The 17,397-nt window shown below is 41.7% G+C and overlaps 1 protein-coding gene across 2 annotated transcripts; it reads left to right on the top strand.

The window, feature by feature from the left end:
- The first annotated feature begins 4,123 nt into the window (after positions 1-4,123).
- Positions 4,124-16,948, top strand: fbxl9 (F-box and leucine rich repeat protein). 2 transcript variants are annotated; one of them, XM_028585459.1, is made up of 11 exons: positions 4,124-4,461; positions 4,740-4,835; positions 5,796-5,930; positions 7,573-7,752; positions 9,802-10,107; positions 10,372-10,588; positions 11,298-11,455; positions 11,564-11,779; positions 12,598-12,810; positions 13,220-13,437; positions 15,424-16,948. In XM_028585459.1, exons 1-11 carry the CDS (start codon positions 4,408-4,410, stop codon positions 15,596-15,598), a joined length of 1,968 nt encoding a protein of 655 aa, XP_028441260.1. In that variant the 5' UTR covers positions 4,124-4,407; the 3' UTR covers positions 15,599-16,948. The 2 variants fall into 2 exon arrangements, with proteins under 2 accessions (XP_028441260.1, XP_028441261.1); XM_028585460.1 differs by having other exon boundaries at positions 4,393-4,461; positions 4,777-4,835.
- Positions 16,949-17,397: the final 449 nt, after the last annotated feature.

The raw sequence follows: 17,397 nt of genomic DNA, 5'->3' as shown, positions 1-17,397 counted from the left end.
TTTTGGCTGGATGTCCGTCACCTTCCGCTTTCTTTGTGTTAGCATTTTAAACTCCGGTGGGTTTATGTGGACTATGGTAAACTGCTCCCCAGATCTCTGCAGGGTAAATCGAGACAGCTAGCTAGACTATCTGTCCAATCTGAGTTTTCTGTTGCACGACTAAAACAACTTTTGAATGTACCTTTCTGAGGCTATTTTGCCGAGGCGCCGTTGCTCCAAGACCATTGTGATTGGTGTAAAGAAATGCTAATAAACCAGAGCACGTTTTTCTCCCATCCCACAATGCTGTGTGGACTTGCCAGACCCTCCTCCGTGGCGCTGTAGAGGAAGGTCTGGCAATGCGAGACTAGGAAGTCCTATATACACAATCCAACATCAGTTATCAACTCTTGTCTGTTTCCGAGCAACCAAAGCTACTTTTCTCATCTCGCTGAGCTTAAAGCTTTAAAAACAACAATGGACATTTGTCAGTTGTACTACAACCGGGAGAGCCCCATGTCGCCGGGTGGGCCCAGTTGCTCGGCTAACTGCAGGATCACGGCCCGGGGAAGCCTAAATCGCAACACATCGTTAGGGCCTGCCATAAGCCTCTCAGTGAATAAGTTTTGCCTGCTGACATTTTGTTGGTTGTGTAAAAGCAATGAAAGAGCAGCCGTGTGCATCAAACCAGTTAGCGAACACTACCTGGTGAAAACATGAAAGTTATGACAGCTCAGAAACTCAAGTGGAGATGATTGCCTCTTCTGAAGAGTCCATTTTTTTTTTTTAATCCTCCGTGTCCTCCTTGGCTACTAGCAACTGAGTGGGGGGCGGTGTGCGATCACAGAAGGCTTATATCACATGGACGGATGGTGGTGATTGCGCAGTGGATATGACACATGCCGTTGGTGTGGAAGTTCTGGGTTCAATTCCCGCTGCAATAGATCAATCAATGTGTCCCTGATCAAGACTCTTAACCCATAGTTGCTCCAGAGGCGTGTGTCCACTGCTTTGGATAAAAACGTCAGCGAAATGACATGTAATGTAAAGCTCAATGTTATCCTAAAGTTAAGAGAGTTTAATTACTATTTTTGAAAGGATACTTGTTTAATAAACTTCCTATCTTAAGTTAGGATAAGAACATTGATTTATAAACTGTTCATCTGTATTGACTTTCCTAAATCAGGTCATAACCCTACCACGGTTATCAAACAGTTTTAGACAGGATCTGCAAGTTAAGAAGTTTCTGTAAAACTGCCCCAGATCCTCTCTTCATTTTGTTCACCTATTGCTTTGCAGTCTTCTTTCAACCTCCTTACACTGTGTTCGTCTTAATTAATCTCAGTAATATAGGAGCAAGCCATTCCTCGCCTGGTTACCTTTTCAGAATTCAAGCACATTTTCATCATCTACACTGAGTTTACACTACTGAATTCAATGTAGCTATGGCGATGAGTGGATTCTGTGTGGGATGGCGTAGGTAAGCCAGTGATCTTCGATCAGTGGTTTCTACAGAACTGAACTTCTTGTCTTTCTAAAACATACAAAAACAGTTTTTGCTGTTGTTGTCTGCTAACTGTTTACAGACTTTTTTTGTAAACTTAAAGTGCTCATATTATGCTTTTTGGCTTTTTCCCTTTCCTTTTTTTTTTGTGCATGTTATAGGTTTACAAAGTGAAAAAGCCCAAAGTCCACCCCAAAGGGACTTACGATCTCCAACAGAAAACACTGTTCCCAAACTGCTCCAAACAGCTCTATTGTAGTCCAGCCTTTACTTCCGTGACGAACATACGTCACTTTGTAACACGTTATAATGCTCGCCTAGCTGCTAGTGTGGCACACCCTCATACTCTGCTTCTGACTGGCTAGTAGTCCTTACCTAGGTACTGCGCATGTGCAACCCCCAACAAAGATGGAACAGAAGTGAGATGCCTCACTCTGTAGCTAAAACAGAGAGCTCAACACACTGGGTGAAAAGAGGAGCTGTGTGCAGTACAACAAAAATAGGATGTTTTTTTGAAAATTAAACCATGTAAACCTATTCTAATATAACCTCTAAATACTATGTACCTTAAAATAAGCGTAATATGAGCAATTTAAAAGAACAAATTGCCTTATATGTTTTGTCATTTACCTTTGTGTTGTGTTGGTGTTAGTAGCTTGCGCTGCTGATGTTTTAACAAGTTGGTTTGTACAACAGCACAGACCAAGTAAAGCAGCTGTATTTACGGTTGTAACAACATGACCATCCATATGTTACAAATAATGTTGACAGGTCAATGTAAAGTCATCCCATATTGTTCTATATAGATTTTCAGTCTTTGACCATCATTTGCAAGCTCAAACATCACCTAGCCTCTTATTACCTCAACACTGTATTCTACATGCTAAATCTCTAAGCAAAGTTAGATAATCACTAATTTAAAAATGTAGCCATCAGTACACGTAATACCATTGCTTGACATATTTCACAACTACAGTTCATGTTTTTATGTTCATAATTTCTTTTGTTTCTTTTGTATAATGTAAATATATGTTTTTTTGAAATTTAGATGAATCACACTTTCCTGTTAATGTAAAATTACTGTACTGCCTCCCAGCGTCATGACATGTGCATACATTCTAATCATGCTAAATGTTTGATTTGTGATGTAAATGTGTTTAGGACTCAGTAATAATGTAAGATTTATTCTTTTTGCATAGATGGTTTGATTATCGATACAGCTTCAGAAAACGGGCCTATAAACCAGCTAACCATACTGCCAGACAATCTGTAGAAAAGATTATCAATGTTGTTTTTCGTGTGTGTGTGTGTGTGTGTGTGTGTGTGTGTGTGTGTGTGTGTGTGTGTGTGTGTGTGTGTGTGTGTGTGTGTGTGTGTGTGTGTGTGTGTGTGTGTGTGTGTGTGTGTGTTTTAAGAGTGGAGAAAAGTGCATACTGGACTTAAATGTTTGTGAGTGTAATAATGTCCTTAAACTTGATTTTGTCACTGATGTATCCCTGTCTTTTGTGAATAAATGACCTGTTTCAGCATATTTTGTGTAGTGGTGTTTTGTATGGTTTATATTGACCATTTAGGGTAAAAAAAAAAAAAAAAAAAAAAAAGCCTGACACATAACTTAAATCAAACTATTTGTCACATGAAATCATCATACAAAAAACTATTCCAGTAAAATTTGGGGGGTGGAGGTGGCCGTCTAGGCAGTGATCTTATTTACCACAAATCAAAACAGCAAAAACTAAACAGGAAGCAATTATTTGTGATGCTGTTCTGATTCAAATGTGGTTACTGGTTTAACCCATAGACTGTATAAAATAGTCTAGGTTTTAAACACATTGCGGTTTTCTTTATTCAACTCAATACTATTCTCTTATATTGTCCACATTTAATGCTGGTCTCTAGACTTCATCCTGGCACTATTGGACTTATTTGCACTACCACCATGACACACACTCATAGAGCACCTAACCATGCATAGCCTACTGAATCACAGGGTCAGTCCCTGCCCTGTCACTGCAAGCGTCTCATGCTTAATAATAATCCACATGAATGTGGGCTAAGGGATGTATCCTTAGTACATTAATGTGGATTTTTTATTTAGTATCTTTTCTTTTATTTTCCATATTATGCATGTGTATTCATGTGGATTTGTTATGTTGTGGGTGATGTCTTTAAGTTACTGGGACCTTGAATTTCCCCTTGGGAATCAATAAAGTATCTATCTATCTATCTATCTATCTATCTATCAACTGGGCCAATGTGTGTTGTTTTTTTCAGTTAGCGAATTTAATTGGCAACGATGCCCTGTTATATTTCGCATCAAACAGCTAATTTCTGTTTTCAGGGACATTTGCAGGGGCAGTTGGGTCCGACGGGGGGTAGGCTACATACTTTACCGCAACACCGGGTGTCAACCCCAGTGGAATGTCCAGTGGCAGGGGAAATACATTTTCCATAATGTATCTAGGTCAAAGCGTAGGCTACTACTAACTGACTTTGTGGTGGGGCTGGAAAAGCACTCCAGCTAAAGGTACAACAACAGGGTCAAAACAAAGACATGCGGTGTTAATTCCAAAGAATAAAGGTGAATAGAAGTGAAAACCTCATGTCCCACAATCCCCCGCCCCCTTCTCCGGTCAGCTGATGCGACTGACGTCAGACTGCCAAAGGAAATGTACAGCCTGTGGTACAGTGTAAAGTAGCTTAGCGAGATGACAGCAGACAACATAGCTCTCCGTTGGCTTCCATTCATCTGAAATTGGTCGTTTAATTAATTAGTTAACGTATAAGAAGGACGCGAGTTGAACGCTAGCGGTAGCAAACTACAGCTTTTTCACTCGTGCAGATAATGTTAGCTAGTGAGCGGCTAATAACTGAGTCACTCGTGATGTTCTGGAGTTCTTTATAATGACGAATGAGAAGCCGAGATGGAAGACTGTAATTGGGAGGACATTATAGAAACACCTGAGCTGCCTCTGGAGGTGAGTTAATGTAATGGTTGAAACAAGAAAAGAAAAGCTAGAAAAGACTCTTTTATTTACACAAACTTCATATTTTCCAGTCACACACAGTAGATATGAGAGCTGTCAGTAGAGCCCCAGTCATAGTCATCAGTGGTGGATGATGTTCTTGTCAGAGGATGTCATTCAGTCATACAGTATGCTGTCATTTGAGTTAATAAGATGCTGTTCAACTGACCTCTTAAAGGATCAGTACACTTTAATGTAATGTAATGCTGTATTCCTATCCCTTGCTGTAGATCATAGTTTACATCCTGAGCTTTCTCCACGCTTCAGACAGGAAGGAAGCCTCGCTGGTCTGCCGCAGCTGGTACTATGCCAGTCAGGACTCTCAGGTAATTGACTTTAGAGCATAATGCCTGATAAATCTGCATATTAAATAGTTATGAAGCTGTAGACACAGTGGCTGTTAGAGCTGCACGATATGAGGAAAATATCTAATTGAGATTATTTTGACTGATATTGCGAATGCAATATGATTCACGATATAGATAGATACCGTAGATCTTTATTGTAATTGTACACGGTACAACGAAATTCTGTTATATATATATATATATATATATATATATATATATATATATATATATATATATATATATACCAGCACATTCTCACCCAAGCACATCTCGCACATACACATTCATCCACACATACACATTCATTCCATGTTCTCAATAAAAAGCTAAAAAAAAATAGTAGTAAATAGTAGTTATTGCACAGAGTCCGATTGCACTGATATGATGAATGATCATGTTTGTATCATTATTCTCATTTTCATTGACTAATATTAAATCTTAAAAAATTCAAATGATTATAGTGTGAATTTTGCGAGGATCTGTACCAAACAAAGACATTTTCTGTAGTCTCTAGGATAGGATTTGTAGGCCGGGACGTCTCTGCAGCACCACAATGCTTGATTCAGAATGGTTTGACACATATTCTGCCTTTAACAAATATTGCGCCCCCCTTGCGATTTGGATATTGCACTAGTCCATATTGTCATTTAGATAATATTGCGATTAATTGTGCAGCCCTAGTGGCTGTTGTCTGATTTGAAATGTGACTGCTGAAGGATCTGCGTGTTTGTATGCCTGAGGGCAAAGTAAACTAGACCTAAATCCAGGGCTTACAGTTCTCAGGCACCATGCTTGAATTTAGGCATATGGAGCGGTTTTACATTTATATAATACTTTTATTGAAGACATTGTGACCAATTTCTTCCAGGGCAGCATTTCAGGCTCACAAATGGTTTCTTCCTTTAACCCCTGTAAATGTGTTTTGATTTGTTGCAGAGGAAGATCACCTTCTGCTTCCCGGCTTCAGCCTCGTCCCTGGAGCTGATCAGGGGTCTGAGCAGAAAGTCCCGCTGCGGTCTGATTATCAGCCAGCTCGATGGCTTCAGTATGTCCAGATCACTGCTTCTGGAGGTGCAGTATGCTGTTACCATTAAAAAACACACATATTGAGAATTACAGGTCTTTTCATAGCTGAAGATGAAAGCTAAGAAGATAAGTATTGTCTGCATTACTGCGGGGAGAGTAACATCTTTAATCATGATAAATATTTCTGTAAAATTGCCAAAAGCTTTAATTTTAGGCAAGGCAAGGCAAGGCAGCTTTATTTATATAGCACATTTCAGCAACAGGGCAATTCAAAGTGCTTTACATAAAACATTAAAGAGCAGTTAGAAAACAATTAAAAAACAATAATAAACAAATTAAAAACATTAAAAGACAAAAATAAAATTGATAATGCAGTATAAGAATAAAAGTTACAGTGCAGTATAAGAAATTAAAGTTAATAAAATAGATTATTTAAAGAAAAGCAACATCAAAAAGATAGGTCTTTAGCTTAGATTTAAAAGAACTGAGAGTTGCAGCGGACCTACAGGTTTCTGGGAGTTTGTTCCAGATATGTGGAGCATAAAAACTGAATGCTGCTTCCCCCTGTTTAGTTCTGACTCTGGGGACAACAAGTAGACCTGTCCCAGACGACCTGAGAGGTCTGGGTGGGTCATAATGTAGTAATTTTAGAATTGGTTTAACTGAACTATTACTTATTTTATTAAAGAACACCTGAAGCTCCCTCATAAACCCAAAATAAATCCCTCTTTATAGTAGATCAAGGCCAAACAAGATACACCGGAAGCAGCAGTGGATGGGTGAAACGTGGAGTATTTCTGATCGTCTGTGTTTTAAATATATCTCCCCTATGTACTAAAACAGTCGCTTTTGTTGGAGAAATCATATTGCTGCTGTCACGTGAACTCTGATTTTATTGAGCGTTGTGTTTTCACTTCAAATGATCACACAAGCCTTGTTTGTTCCAGAGAATTCTGGAACTTCTAAAAGCCTCTGGAAAAAAAAAAAAAAGATCTGAGCATACCCAAGTTGATTGGATTTTATTCAACTCAGAAACACATTGTCATCAGGCAAGAAAAGAGCTCTCCCCTCCTGAATGGCTGACATTGTAGTATAAGCCAGGAACAAGAATATGTCTTAAGTATTTGCATGGTATCTCTTATCATTTTAATTTCCTGTAAAACTGACCAGGATTTAGTGCAGTCACAATTAACCACGGTGTGGTCCAAAGGTCAGAGCAGCTGCAGGAGTTGCTGTTAAATTCCCCCTCATTGACTTTTATCACAATACTGGGTGTGTATTTGCGTGATAATGTGCAAGCATTGAATTTCCCGTTCAGGACTTTTTGGATAATCAAGTTGTTAAATCTCAACCGTTGCCTAGAAAAAGATAAGGACAATGTTTAACCTACCAGTGTTTACATTTATATCAATGTAGGAGTTGGATTATTTTAGGGAATTTGGTGATGCTATAACCATCACACAGTTCATGTCATTTTTATGGCATGGAAACAGCAGGTAGTAAATTAAACCACATTGGCCTCACTCTCTCTTTCTCTCTGTGTCCTTCTGCCACCTTTACCTCTCCATTGCTTCCACATTTGCTCGCTTTACTCCAACCTGTTCCTTTTATCTTCTCTTTGAATTCTGATCATTTTATTCTCCCCGTCTGTCTCCCCTCATGTGTGATTGTCTTTCTCCCTCTTCAGGTGGGTCTGTGCTTGGGCTCTAAGTTGGAGAGCTTGGCCCTGCCTGGTAGCAGTGTAACAGAGGCCTCTCTGCTGGCCCTCCTCCCTCGCCTCACCTCCCTCCGCAGCCTCAACCTCCGGGGCCTGAACAGCCTCTTCATGTCTGGGGCTTTCCTCTCCAGGGAGGAACACAGACAGCAGGTATTATATACAGTACAGGCCAAAAGTTTGGACACAACTTCTCATTCAAATGCGTTTCCTTTTTATTTTCATGACTATTTACATTGTAGATTCTCACTGAAGGGATCAAAACTATGAATGAACACATATGGAATTATGTACTTAACAAAAAAGTGTGAAATAACTGAAAACATGTCTTATATTTTAGATTCTTCAGAGTAGCCACCCTTTGCTTTTTTATTAATAAGGGGAAAAATTCCACTAATTAACCCTGACAAAGCACACCTGTGAAGTGAAAACCATTTCAGGTGACTACCTCATGAAGCTCATTGAGAGAAAACCAAGGGTTTGCAGCGCTATCAAAAAAGCAAATGGTGGCTACTTTAAAGAATCTAAAATATAAGACATGTTTTCAGTTATTTCACACTGTTTTGTTAAGTACATAATTCCATATGTGTTCATTCATAGTTTTGATGCCTTCAGTGAGAATCTACAATGTAAATAGTCATGAAAATAAAAAGGAAACGCATTTGAATGAGAAGGTGTGTCCAAACTTTTGGCCTGTACTGTATTATGTAACAGTGAGATGTAGAGCTGCAAAGAGTAATTGACTAGTTGTCAACTATTAAATTATTCGCCAGCTTATTTTGATAATCGATTGATCGGTCCTCAGGGGACTGTGAATGTCGATGCAGGAAAGGATCAGTCGGGTTGCAGTGCATGAACCGCTTATTACAAAGAGGAATGCACATTTTAGAGCTCGGTGGTGCTAATACCATAGACACTGGTCTACAGAGATGTGAATAAAAGTGATATGGCCAAATGAGTCATCTTTCACCATAACATGTAGACATGTTCATGTGTGGCGTACGCCAAGATAACGGTACACGCCTGAATGTTTGGCCCCTACAGTGAGGGGCTCCGGTGGCTCTGTTGTGTATTCTGCTGACATGGTTTGGGTCCACTTCTTCCCTTAGAGGGGAAAAAGAAAACCCAGCTAGACTCCTGCTAAAGCTAACATAACTAGCTTAGCTGTAAAAAAAAAAAAAAAAAAAAAAACCTACCATTAGCTTTTGACTAGTGGAATTCATGCAATTTGTTGTGGTCAAGCTACTATTAAACACATATTTAAGTATGTAAAATTCTAAACTAATTCATTGCATTATTTTTTTCCAAATAAATATTGACACTTACTGTAGCAAGATAGGTGATTTATACATTTAATGTCTTTGAACTAGCAGTTAGTAACTTCTTCGGTTGTACTATGTATTTTTTGTTTCGATTTGATAAAATATAGTCAGCCTAAAAAGGCATAAAATGAAGGCATTACATCCGTTTTATCTATTACGCCAATGATTTTCAACCACTGTGCCGCGGCACACTAGTTAGATCGTCCTGTCTGCTGTGGGAAATTATCCGATTTTACTTAATTGGTCCAACAATTTCTTTTTTTTATTGAGTTACTGCAAATACTTTACCATTGTTGCGCATCTATGCCTGCAATGTGATGACTGGCAGAGAAATGAAATACTATTCTGTGTCAGTAGGTGGCAGTCATAACGCAATAATGACCTTGTTGATTTAAGACAATATAATTAAAGGTGGCAGTGACAGGATGTAAGCAATAGGGCCGAGATCATCGATGTAAGCCTGCAACAGTGATGGATGCATTTTTAAAAAGGAAAAATGCAGATTCTGATCTTATTAGGCTACAATGTAATTGTAATTAATGTAAAAAATGTGCCGTGGCTCAAAATAGGTTGAAAAACACTGTGTTACGCAGTTTGCCAGCTAATAATATCAATAAACATACAGTGCTTTCTACCTTTTGTTGAGCACTTTTAGATTCTGCTTTTCCTACGTAGGATCTCTCTATATCTCTAGTCCTCTGGGGAGAAAGTGCATTAGCAGTGATAAGAAATGTAATCATGAGAGCGACTGATGGGCACTCCCCTCGGTATTACAGCAGCTAAACATTTCACACAGTTAAAATGTTATTGTCATTGTGTTTGTGTGTGTGCCTGTGGTAATGTTCAATTTTTCAAGTCAAACTCTATGTTTTTGTTGCAGGTCAGGTCAGCTCTGTCTGGTCTGGAGGAGCTGGACCTGTCCGACATACGCTACCTCTCCGACCTCACCTTCAACCGGCTCACTGGCTGCACCCCGCGCCTCCGCCGCCTCTCGCTGGCCGGCTGCCATATCGCCTTCGAGTTCGACCCGTATGGAGGCTGCCCGGTGGGAGCTGTTAGGGATTCCTCAGCATTGCTGTCACTGAGGAACTTGCGGAGGTTTTTAACGGAGCAGAAATCCACCCTTGTATCGCTGGACCTCAGCAGAACCTCGATCACCCCTGAGTCACTACGCACGGTCGCACAGGTCAGGATGCCTTCAGTCCCTGCAACGGCTTTTTTTTTTATTATTGCTTGAGCAGCCAGGAATGATTCTTTACAAATGAAACTGCTCACGTCATATCTTGCCACCTATGTGCAGGGAGAAAATAGTTTGCTTTTATACTGGCTAAGATTTCATTTTTGATGTAGAATCTTTTCATGATTTTAGCATGTCCTCGCTCGTCTTCATAAAATACCCATATTGTAGGATTTTAAGTCTTTTTTTTTTAATTTCTTCTTTCTGTTCCAGGTTCAGGATTTGGTCTTAGAGGAACTGTGTCTGCACGGCTGTAAGGAGCTGACCGACTACTCCATGGAGGTTCTGGTGAAGCACCAGACGAGCCTCCAGAGACTGGGCATCAGTGCCTGCACCGAGCTGACCAGCAGGTCTGTAGAGGCCATAGCACAGGGCCTCAAGTCCCTGACACACCTCTCCTTGTCCCGCGATTGGAGGATCACCGAAAAAGGTACACGCTACATATTAAAGTCATCATAGACTAGATTAATTTGTAAATACAGCAAAACTCCTTTCTTAGTAGCCATTAGAAGCCAGCCGGCGCAGTTGTCAATTTCCCGTCCAGCTCCCGCGTCGTTTAAATAGCAAATGCACCTGCGCCCATCTGTGCGCCCATGGGCGTGCTGGTCTTACAGGGAGGTGTTCTTGGCGTATTGCTATCTTGAGGCAGCGGGAAGTGATGGCGCCATTGACCTACAACATTGACCTTCGTCCGCAGCGCTGTGGAGGAAGGTCCGGCAATGTGAGACTAGGCTGGGGCTAGAAAAAAATATCACTAAACATTTTAGGATTCATCCTCTGGAGGCATGCAAGTCCAAACCATTGTTTTTGAGATGCTTTTTCATTGATCAAGGTGAGAGGGAAAGGCAATATTTGACCTGATGGTGGCGCCAGACAAAAGGTCAGAAACTCGCTGTAATTCTGTAATTCATTCTCTGGGGGATCATGAATATTTGTAATAAATGCAATCCAGCCAGTACTTGCTTGAACAAAATCACTTAATGTGTGTTAAAGGTTTGTTAATTGTGAAATATCTTCCCATTTGACACCCCTCCATGCACATGAACAGCACCAGCCTCCTGTCTGCTAGAGGCAGGAGGCTCTAGCAGACCCATTCTTAGTAACATTATTACTGAGCGATAATGTTGTGTCACGCTCAGGCCTGGCCGACCTTCTGTCCGTGTCGTCCCTGAGGAGTCTGGATCTGTCCGAGTGTCTGCACGTCAGCGGGACAGAGATAGTGAACGGCTTGACGGAATCCAGTGCTGCCAGAGCACAGCTGGAGACACTCAACCTCAAGAGCTGCACCTACATTAGGGTCAGTCCGTGTCTTTGTACAGCATATATGTTTGTTAGTGTGTGTGGAATATACATGGGAAAAAAACGTTCTTCTTCCCCCTCTCTCTCTCTCTCTCTCTCCTCCCAGGATCTTGCCGTTTTCTCTCTCACCCAGCTTCTTGGGGATACTCTGCGTGAGCTGGACTTGACATCGTGCGTCAATGTGACCGACCTGTCGGTGCGCGCCATAGCCACGTACCTGCAGAGGCTGGTGGTTCTGCGGCTCGGCTGGTGCAAAGAAGTCACAGACTGGGGTCTGCTGGGGATGGTGGAAACGGCCAGATGTGAGCCGGACCAGGAGACGGTGAGAACCACAGACATGACAAGTTTTTAGGCCCAATCGCACTGGAAGCCCCAACCCCCAACCGGCCCGTCAGACACCGCCTACCAAGAGCCTGGGTCTGTCCGAGGTTTCTTCCCAAGAGGGAGTTTTTCCTCGCCACTGTCGCACTGCTTGCTCTTGAGGGAATTACTGGAATTGTTGGGGCTTTGTAAATTATAGAGTGTGGTCTAGACCTACTCTATCTGTAAAGTGTCTCGAGATAACCTATGTTATGATTTGATACTATAAATAAAATTGAATTGAATTGAAGCAATAATTGATGCACCTCGTTTGATGCTCCTATGGACACTGCAGGGCATCAGATTTGAAGTGCCGACAACACAGAAACCGGCAGTATATTAGAAAAGCTCGCTATTTAGGCAAAAGGTTTTGTGTATTACAGATCCCCGTATATTACAGCTGTTTGCTGCTGTTCCTGACCTCCCTTGTTTCCCTTTGGTTATGTGGTTTTAGTTAAAGGCCCTCAACACCCTCACAGGTGTTTTCAGTTAATCTGCCTGATTGGACCTCTTCCCGGGACTCTGTGAGTGTGTATAGACTGTGATTGATTGACAGCTTGTCCTTCATCCTCCACCGCATCAATCCCTCCTTTTTTCAAAGCAGTTTGACGTGCCTCGTAACGCTCGGCGCGTGTTCAGCCATTGTAAAACGAGCGGTGTACTTCCAAACGTGCGTGTCGGACGCTTTCAGTGCGCTTGGGCCTTTCCGGTACCTGCACTTGTAGGAGCAAAGATGTAAACGAGTTCACAGCTGTTGTAACAACGCACTCCTCTCAACAGGGAGACAAGGGTCCCAGGTTCACCCGGACCTTCGGCAACATGGGCTTCTTCAAGCCTCCCCGTCTGCCGTTCGAGGAGCGACCCAAGCTGGTGACCCAGAACGACCTGCATCAGTTCAGACAGCAGGCTGGAGCTTCGCTCTTAGCCCTCAGCCGGCTGCAGGAGCTGGACCTCTCGGCCTGCCCCAAACTCACTGACAGCAGCATCACACAGGTGGGAGGCTGGGGGAGGGACGCACTTGTCTCAGTTTGCAACAGGAATGCAGAATATTTGAAAAAATAAATTCACAAAAACTGAGTTAAAGGTGCAGTAAGCGATGCTGAATGAACTCAACTGCCAAACAAATACTGCTCCTTAGATCTCTGAAGGGTCAATCCAGATCGCTAGCTAGACTATCTGTCCAATCTGGGTGGTGATGGCGCAGTGGATATGGGTGGGACACATGCCTTTGGTGTGGGAGATCTGGGTTCAATTCCCACTGCGGTACATCAACCAATGTGTCCCTGAGCAAGACGCTTAAACCGCACACTGAAAATAGAGAGTGTATTGGATGAACATATCGCGTACTATACCTTTTTTAATAGTGTCTCTCCTCTCCTCTCCTCTCCTCTCCTCTCCTCAGGTGGTGCATTACCCAGACCTCCGCCGCCTGTCTCTCTCCATGCTGCCGGAGATCACCGACGCCAGCTTGGCGTCGGTCGCCTGGCACTGCCGCAGCCTCACCAGCCTGGCGCTCAGCCACTGCCCGGGGATCAGTGACCGCGGAGTGGCCCAGGCTGCCCCGTACCTACGCCGGCTGCAGCATCTCTACCTCTCCTGTTGTAATAACATCACTGACAGGTGAGTGGCGTACAATACAATCCCTGCTGTAGCTCAGATTTAAGGGTCAATCCCTGGTTTCTTGACCTGTGAGATAAGCCCTACCGGGGTCAGCCCTATGGTCCCACAGCCCTATGGTCCCACAGCCCTATGGTCCCACAGCCCTATGGTCCCACAGCCCTATGTCCCCACAGCCCTATGTCCCCACAGCCCTATGTCCCCACAGCTCTATGGTCCCACAGCCCTATGGTCCCACAGCCCTATGGTCCCACAGCCCTATGTCCCCACAGCTCTATGGTCCCACAGCCCTATGGTCCCCACAGCCCTATGTCCCCACAGCCCTATGGTCCCACAGCCCTATGGTCCCACATTTCTAAGATTTTTCTTAAAATTAGGCCCTATGTGGGGCGGCCTCTAGCTCACCCAGTAAGAGTGTGCGCCCCATGTTGGCTGAGTCCTGCAGCGGCGCGGGGTTCGAATTGGACCTGCTGCCCTTTGCTGCGTGTCATCCCCCATTTCTCATCCCCCTTTCATGATTATCCACTTTCAAAATAAAGGGAAAAGCCCCAAAAAATGATCTTAAAAAAAATGACGCCCTATGTTAGGGTTAGGGTTACATTCTATCTATAGTCCATTGCTACTGGATACTAGGTTGGGTGTAATTGGCTACCAAATTGGGAGAAAGGGGGATAAAATCTCATATAAATTTATGAAAAAGGAAATGTGGGAACATGGGGCCTAATTTTGAAAACAAATCTTAGAATTGTGGAAACTGTGGGAATATAGGGCTTAATTTTGCCCTATGTGGGAACATAGGGCTGTGGGAAGATAGGGCCTAATTTTCAGTGAAAAAAGAAATTCTTAGAAATGTGGGAACATAGGCACGCACCCGCCCTACCTACTAGCCTTGGATTTTGAAAGAGTTATACATATACGTCTCAGTTCGAGTACTGTAACTCTTCATATGTTGGATTGGATCAGTCATCTCTTCGTCGGTTACAGGTAGTCCAGAACGCAGCAGCTCGGCTTTTAACCGGGACAGCGTGACTACATAACCCCAGTTTTAGCCTCGCAAACCCTGGCTTCCTGTTCGTTTTATTATAAAATTGTATTGCTTTTCTTTTTTCTTTTTTTTTTAAATGGGTTGTCGCCTTCTTATTTATCGGAGCTTTTACATGTCCACACACCTGTCAAAGCACTGAGGTCTTCCAATCAGATGCTCCTCGATGCTCCCAGATCCAGATTAAAAAATAAAGGCGACCTTTGGAACCTCTTCATATAAGAAGTGCTCGGAGCGCTGCTTAAGACCCACTGCTATTGGTTGGCTGTCAATTCAAGTTGAGCTTTGACACCTTGATCCTTTTTTCTACTGTTGGATATTTTGTATTGTGTATTGTTTGTGTATATTAGAGCCCGACCGAGATATCGGCGGGCCGATATTAGGCATTTTCCAAACTATCGGTATCGGCATTTATAATGGCCAATAAATGAATATTTAAAAAATAAAATAAAAACGGACAAAAACACCCTTCAACCATGTTGTGAGTGTTGGCGTTGCATAGTTTGTCCACCAGAGGGCGCTCTACAACATCTCTGTTGGCAACTCAGATTTTTTTTTTTGTTATTGTGTTTTTGTTCAAAGAACTTTAAGTTTCATATCTTAAGTTTGTATTTTTATACATTTTATTTATCAGAACTTAACTGACTAACTCTGACTCATAAATAACTGCAAATAACTACTGTTAGGGAAATCAGTTTATTTTTTGTTACGCATTTCTGGATTTAAAAAAATATATATATACTGTATATCAGCCAATATATCGGAATATCAGATTTTTAAATCACCAAATATTTGTATCGATATCGGCCTTAAAAATCCTTTATCGGTCGGGCTCTAGTGTATATTATCAATTTTGGGTTTTTGGAGCTTGTTAAGCACTTTTGGTCAACTGTGGTTGTTTTTAAACGTGCTATATAAATCAAATTGAACTGAACTGAACCCCGCAGGTCCTTGTTACTGCTGGCGCAGCACTGTAACCGCCTGAAAACACTCGACATCTCAAGGTGCAAAAACATCTCCGTGACAGCTGTGGACCTGCTTCAGTCACAGCTGCCCTTCTTGGAAAATGTCCACTTCAAATGCATAGGTGGGTTTGATCTGACCCTTACACTGAATGACTGAATGAATGTCCTGGATGACTTGCTGACCACAGCCTGCTCCACGGGGTTGGGCCCTTTGCACATTTCAGCAATTTGCACAAGAACTGACGGAGAATGTTGAAAAGTTGTCATTTTACAGTTGGGAGCGATATCACGTCTGTCACCCTGCGAGTGGTTTTTATCACGGTCTCTTTAGTGTGAGACCGGTACCACTGGTTTGAAACTAATGTGAAAAATAAGATCATTAACTGTTTAGTCCAACAGTAAGAAGAAAATATTCTCCCAGTATCTCATTATAGTGAATTGTTGTTTGGTCCACATTTTTGAGGAGGCATATGTAGCCCCCAAAACGAGAGATTTTGCTTGTTATTTTTAATTTCCTCGTAGTAACAAAGGTGGTTCTATCTGCTGTCTGTTACGAGGTAAACAGTATCTCATCATAGTCATCATAATACTCAACACAGCTGAAGGTTGGGCACAAAAACTAAATGAAAGAAGCTGTCACATGTTGCTGATTTTGTTAAGATTAAAATTATATTTTTAATATATATAATGTAATTCTATATTTCATATGTTTTAACTCATTTGACTAAAATTGTAAGATAAGATGTGGACAATTTTTTTTTTTTTTTTCCTTAACGTGCACATTTCATTTTCTGTTTTTAAGCAATAAAAAAAAGTAAGACTTGATATGGATGCTCACGCTGTATAGCTTTGGTATCAGTGTTTTTGATTTTCTTGATATCAACCAGTGGAAATATTTTTTCCTAACAATGACCGTTGTGCGTTGCTGAAGTAGAAGTAAATACGTGTATTTAGTGAAATAGTGGTCCTCAAATAGTTTCCTCAACTTCCAACTTTTAGAACCCGGAGAAAGGCCAATTACCGAGGCGAAGGTGAATGAACGGCAAATGATTTATTTAGCACGGTCTCTTTCAGAAGATGGAGCTCGCCGTTTTTTGGAAATGACTTCTCCTTTAGAGCACGTCAGCAGTTTGCTTGCCTCTGTTCAAACTTAACGGTTTGAATAATTTAAGGGTTCTTTGAAAACTGCCAGCGTTATCAGATGGGATAAGCACGCGTTCAGATGGAGTCTCAAATTTGAAGGAATTTATTGAAAGGGAGTAATAGCCCACAAATCATGTCAAATTTTTTTTTCCAATGAAAATCTGTGGACGTGCTGTTATTACTGGATGCTACAAGCTTACCAAAAAAACTACAAACTGAAGTGAACTAACTTGAATTCATCTGTTGTCTTGGCCAGCCTAATTAGGAACAATATCCTATTTATACTAATATGTGCATTGTTAATTCGTTTTGTATGCTGCACTATGCCAGAGGGAAACCCTGATTGTAAACGTGAAAAAATCAAGAATAAAAAGATGCTGTTTTATAAATACACTTTGGCTACTATGCGTGAGCAAAACACACACATACGCTTTGACAGTATTAATCAAACTGTTTATTCATGTGAAGTCACCCAAAGCGCATATGAGATTATCACAGAGGGTTGTGTGTCACGAATGCACTGCAGAGGACAGTCGTAAAGGAAATAACAAATATTCTTTTTTAAAAACAGCAGAAAACACTCAACACTATGTGATATACTGTAGACCTGGACCTGCTTCCAGTGTCCCCACTGAGGGCTTGGTGAGTCAGCGTGTAGCACGCTGTGACTGAGCATGTTGCCGCCATCACGTAAGCACCGTGTATGAAATGGATCAGTTTAGAAACTAATTCAAGATCTGATTCGAGACAGCTGCGTACTGTATCGCACAGATATATACAGGAGTGATTGATAGTTGGATATAAATCTTGTTA

Source organism: Perca flavescens, chromosome 8, assembly GCF_004354835.1.
Source record: "Perca flavescens isolate YP-PL-M2 chromosome 8, PFLA_1.0, whole genome shotgun sequence".
Classification (NCBI taxonomy): Eukaryota; Metazoa; Chordata; class Actinopteri; order Perciformes; family Percidae; genus Perca; species Perca flavescens.
The sequence above is the reverse complement of the archived record's forward strand: the minus strand, read 5'-3'. Positions and strand labels throughout refer to the sequence as shown.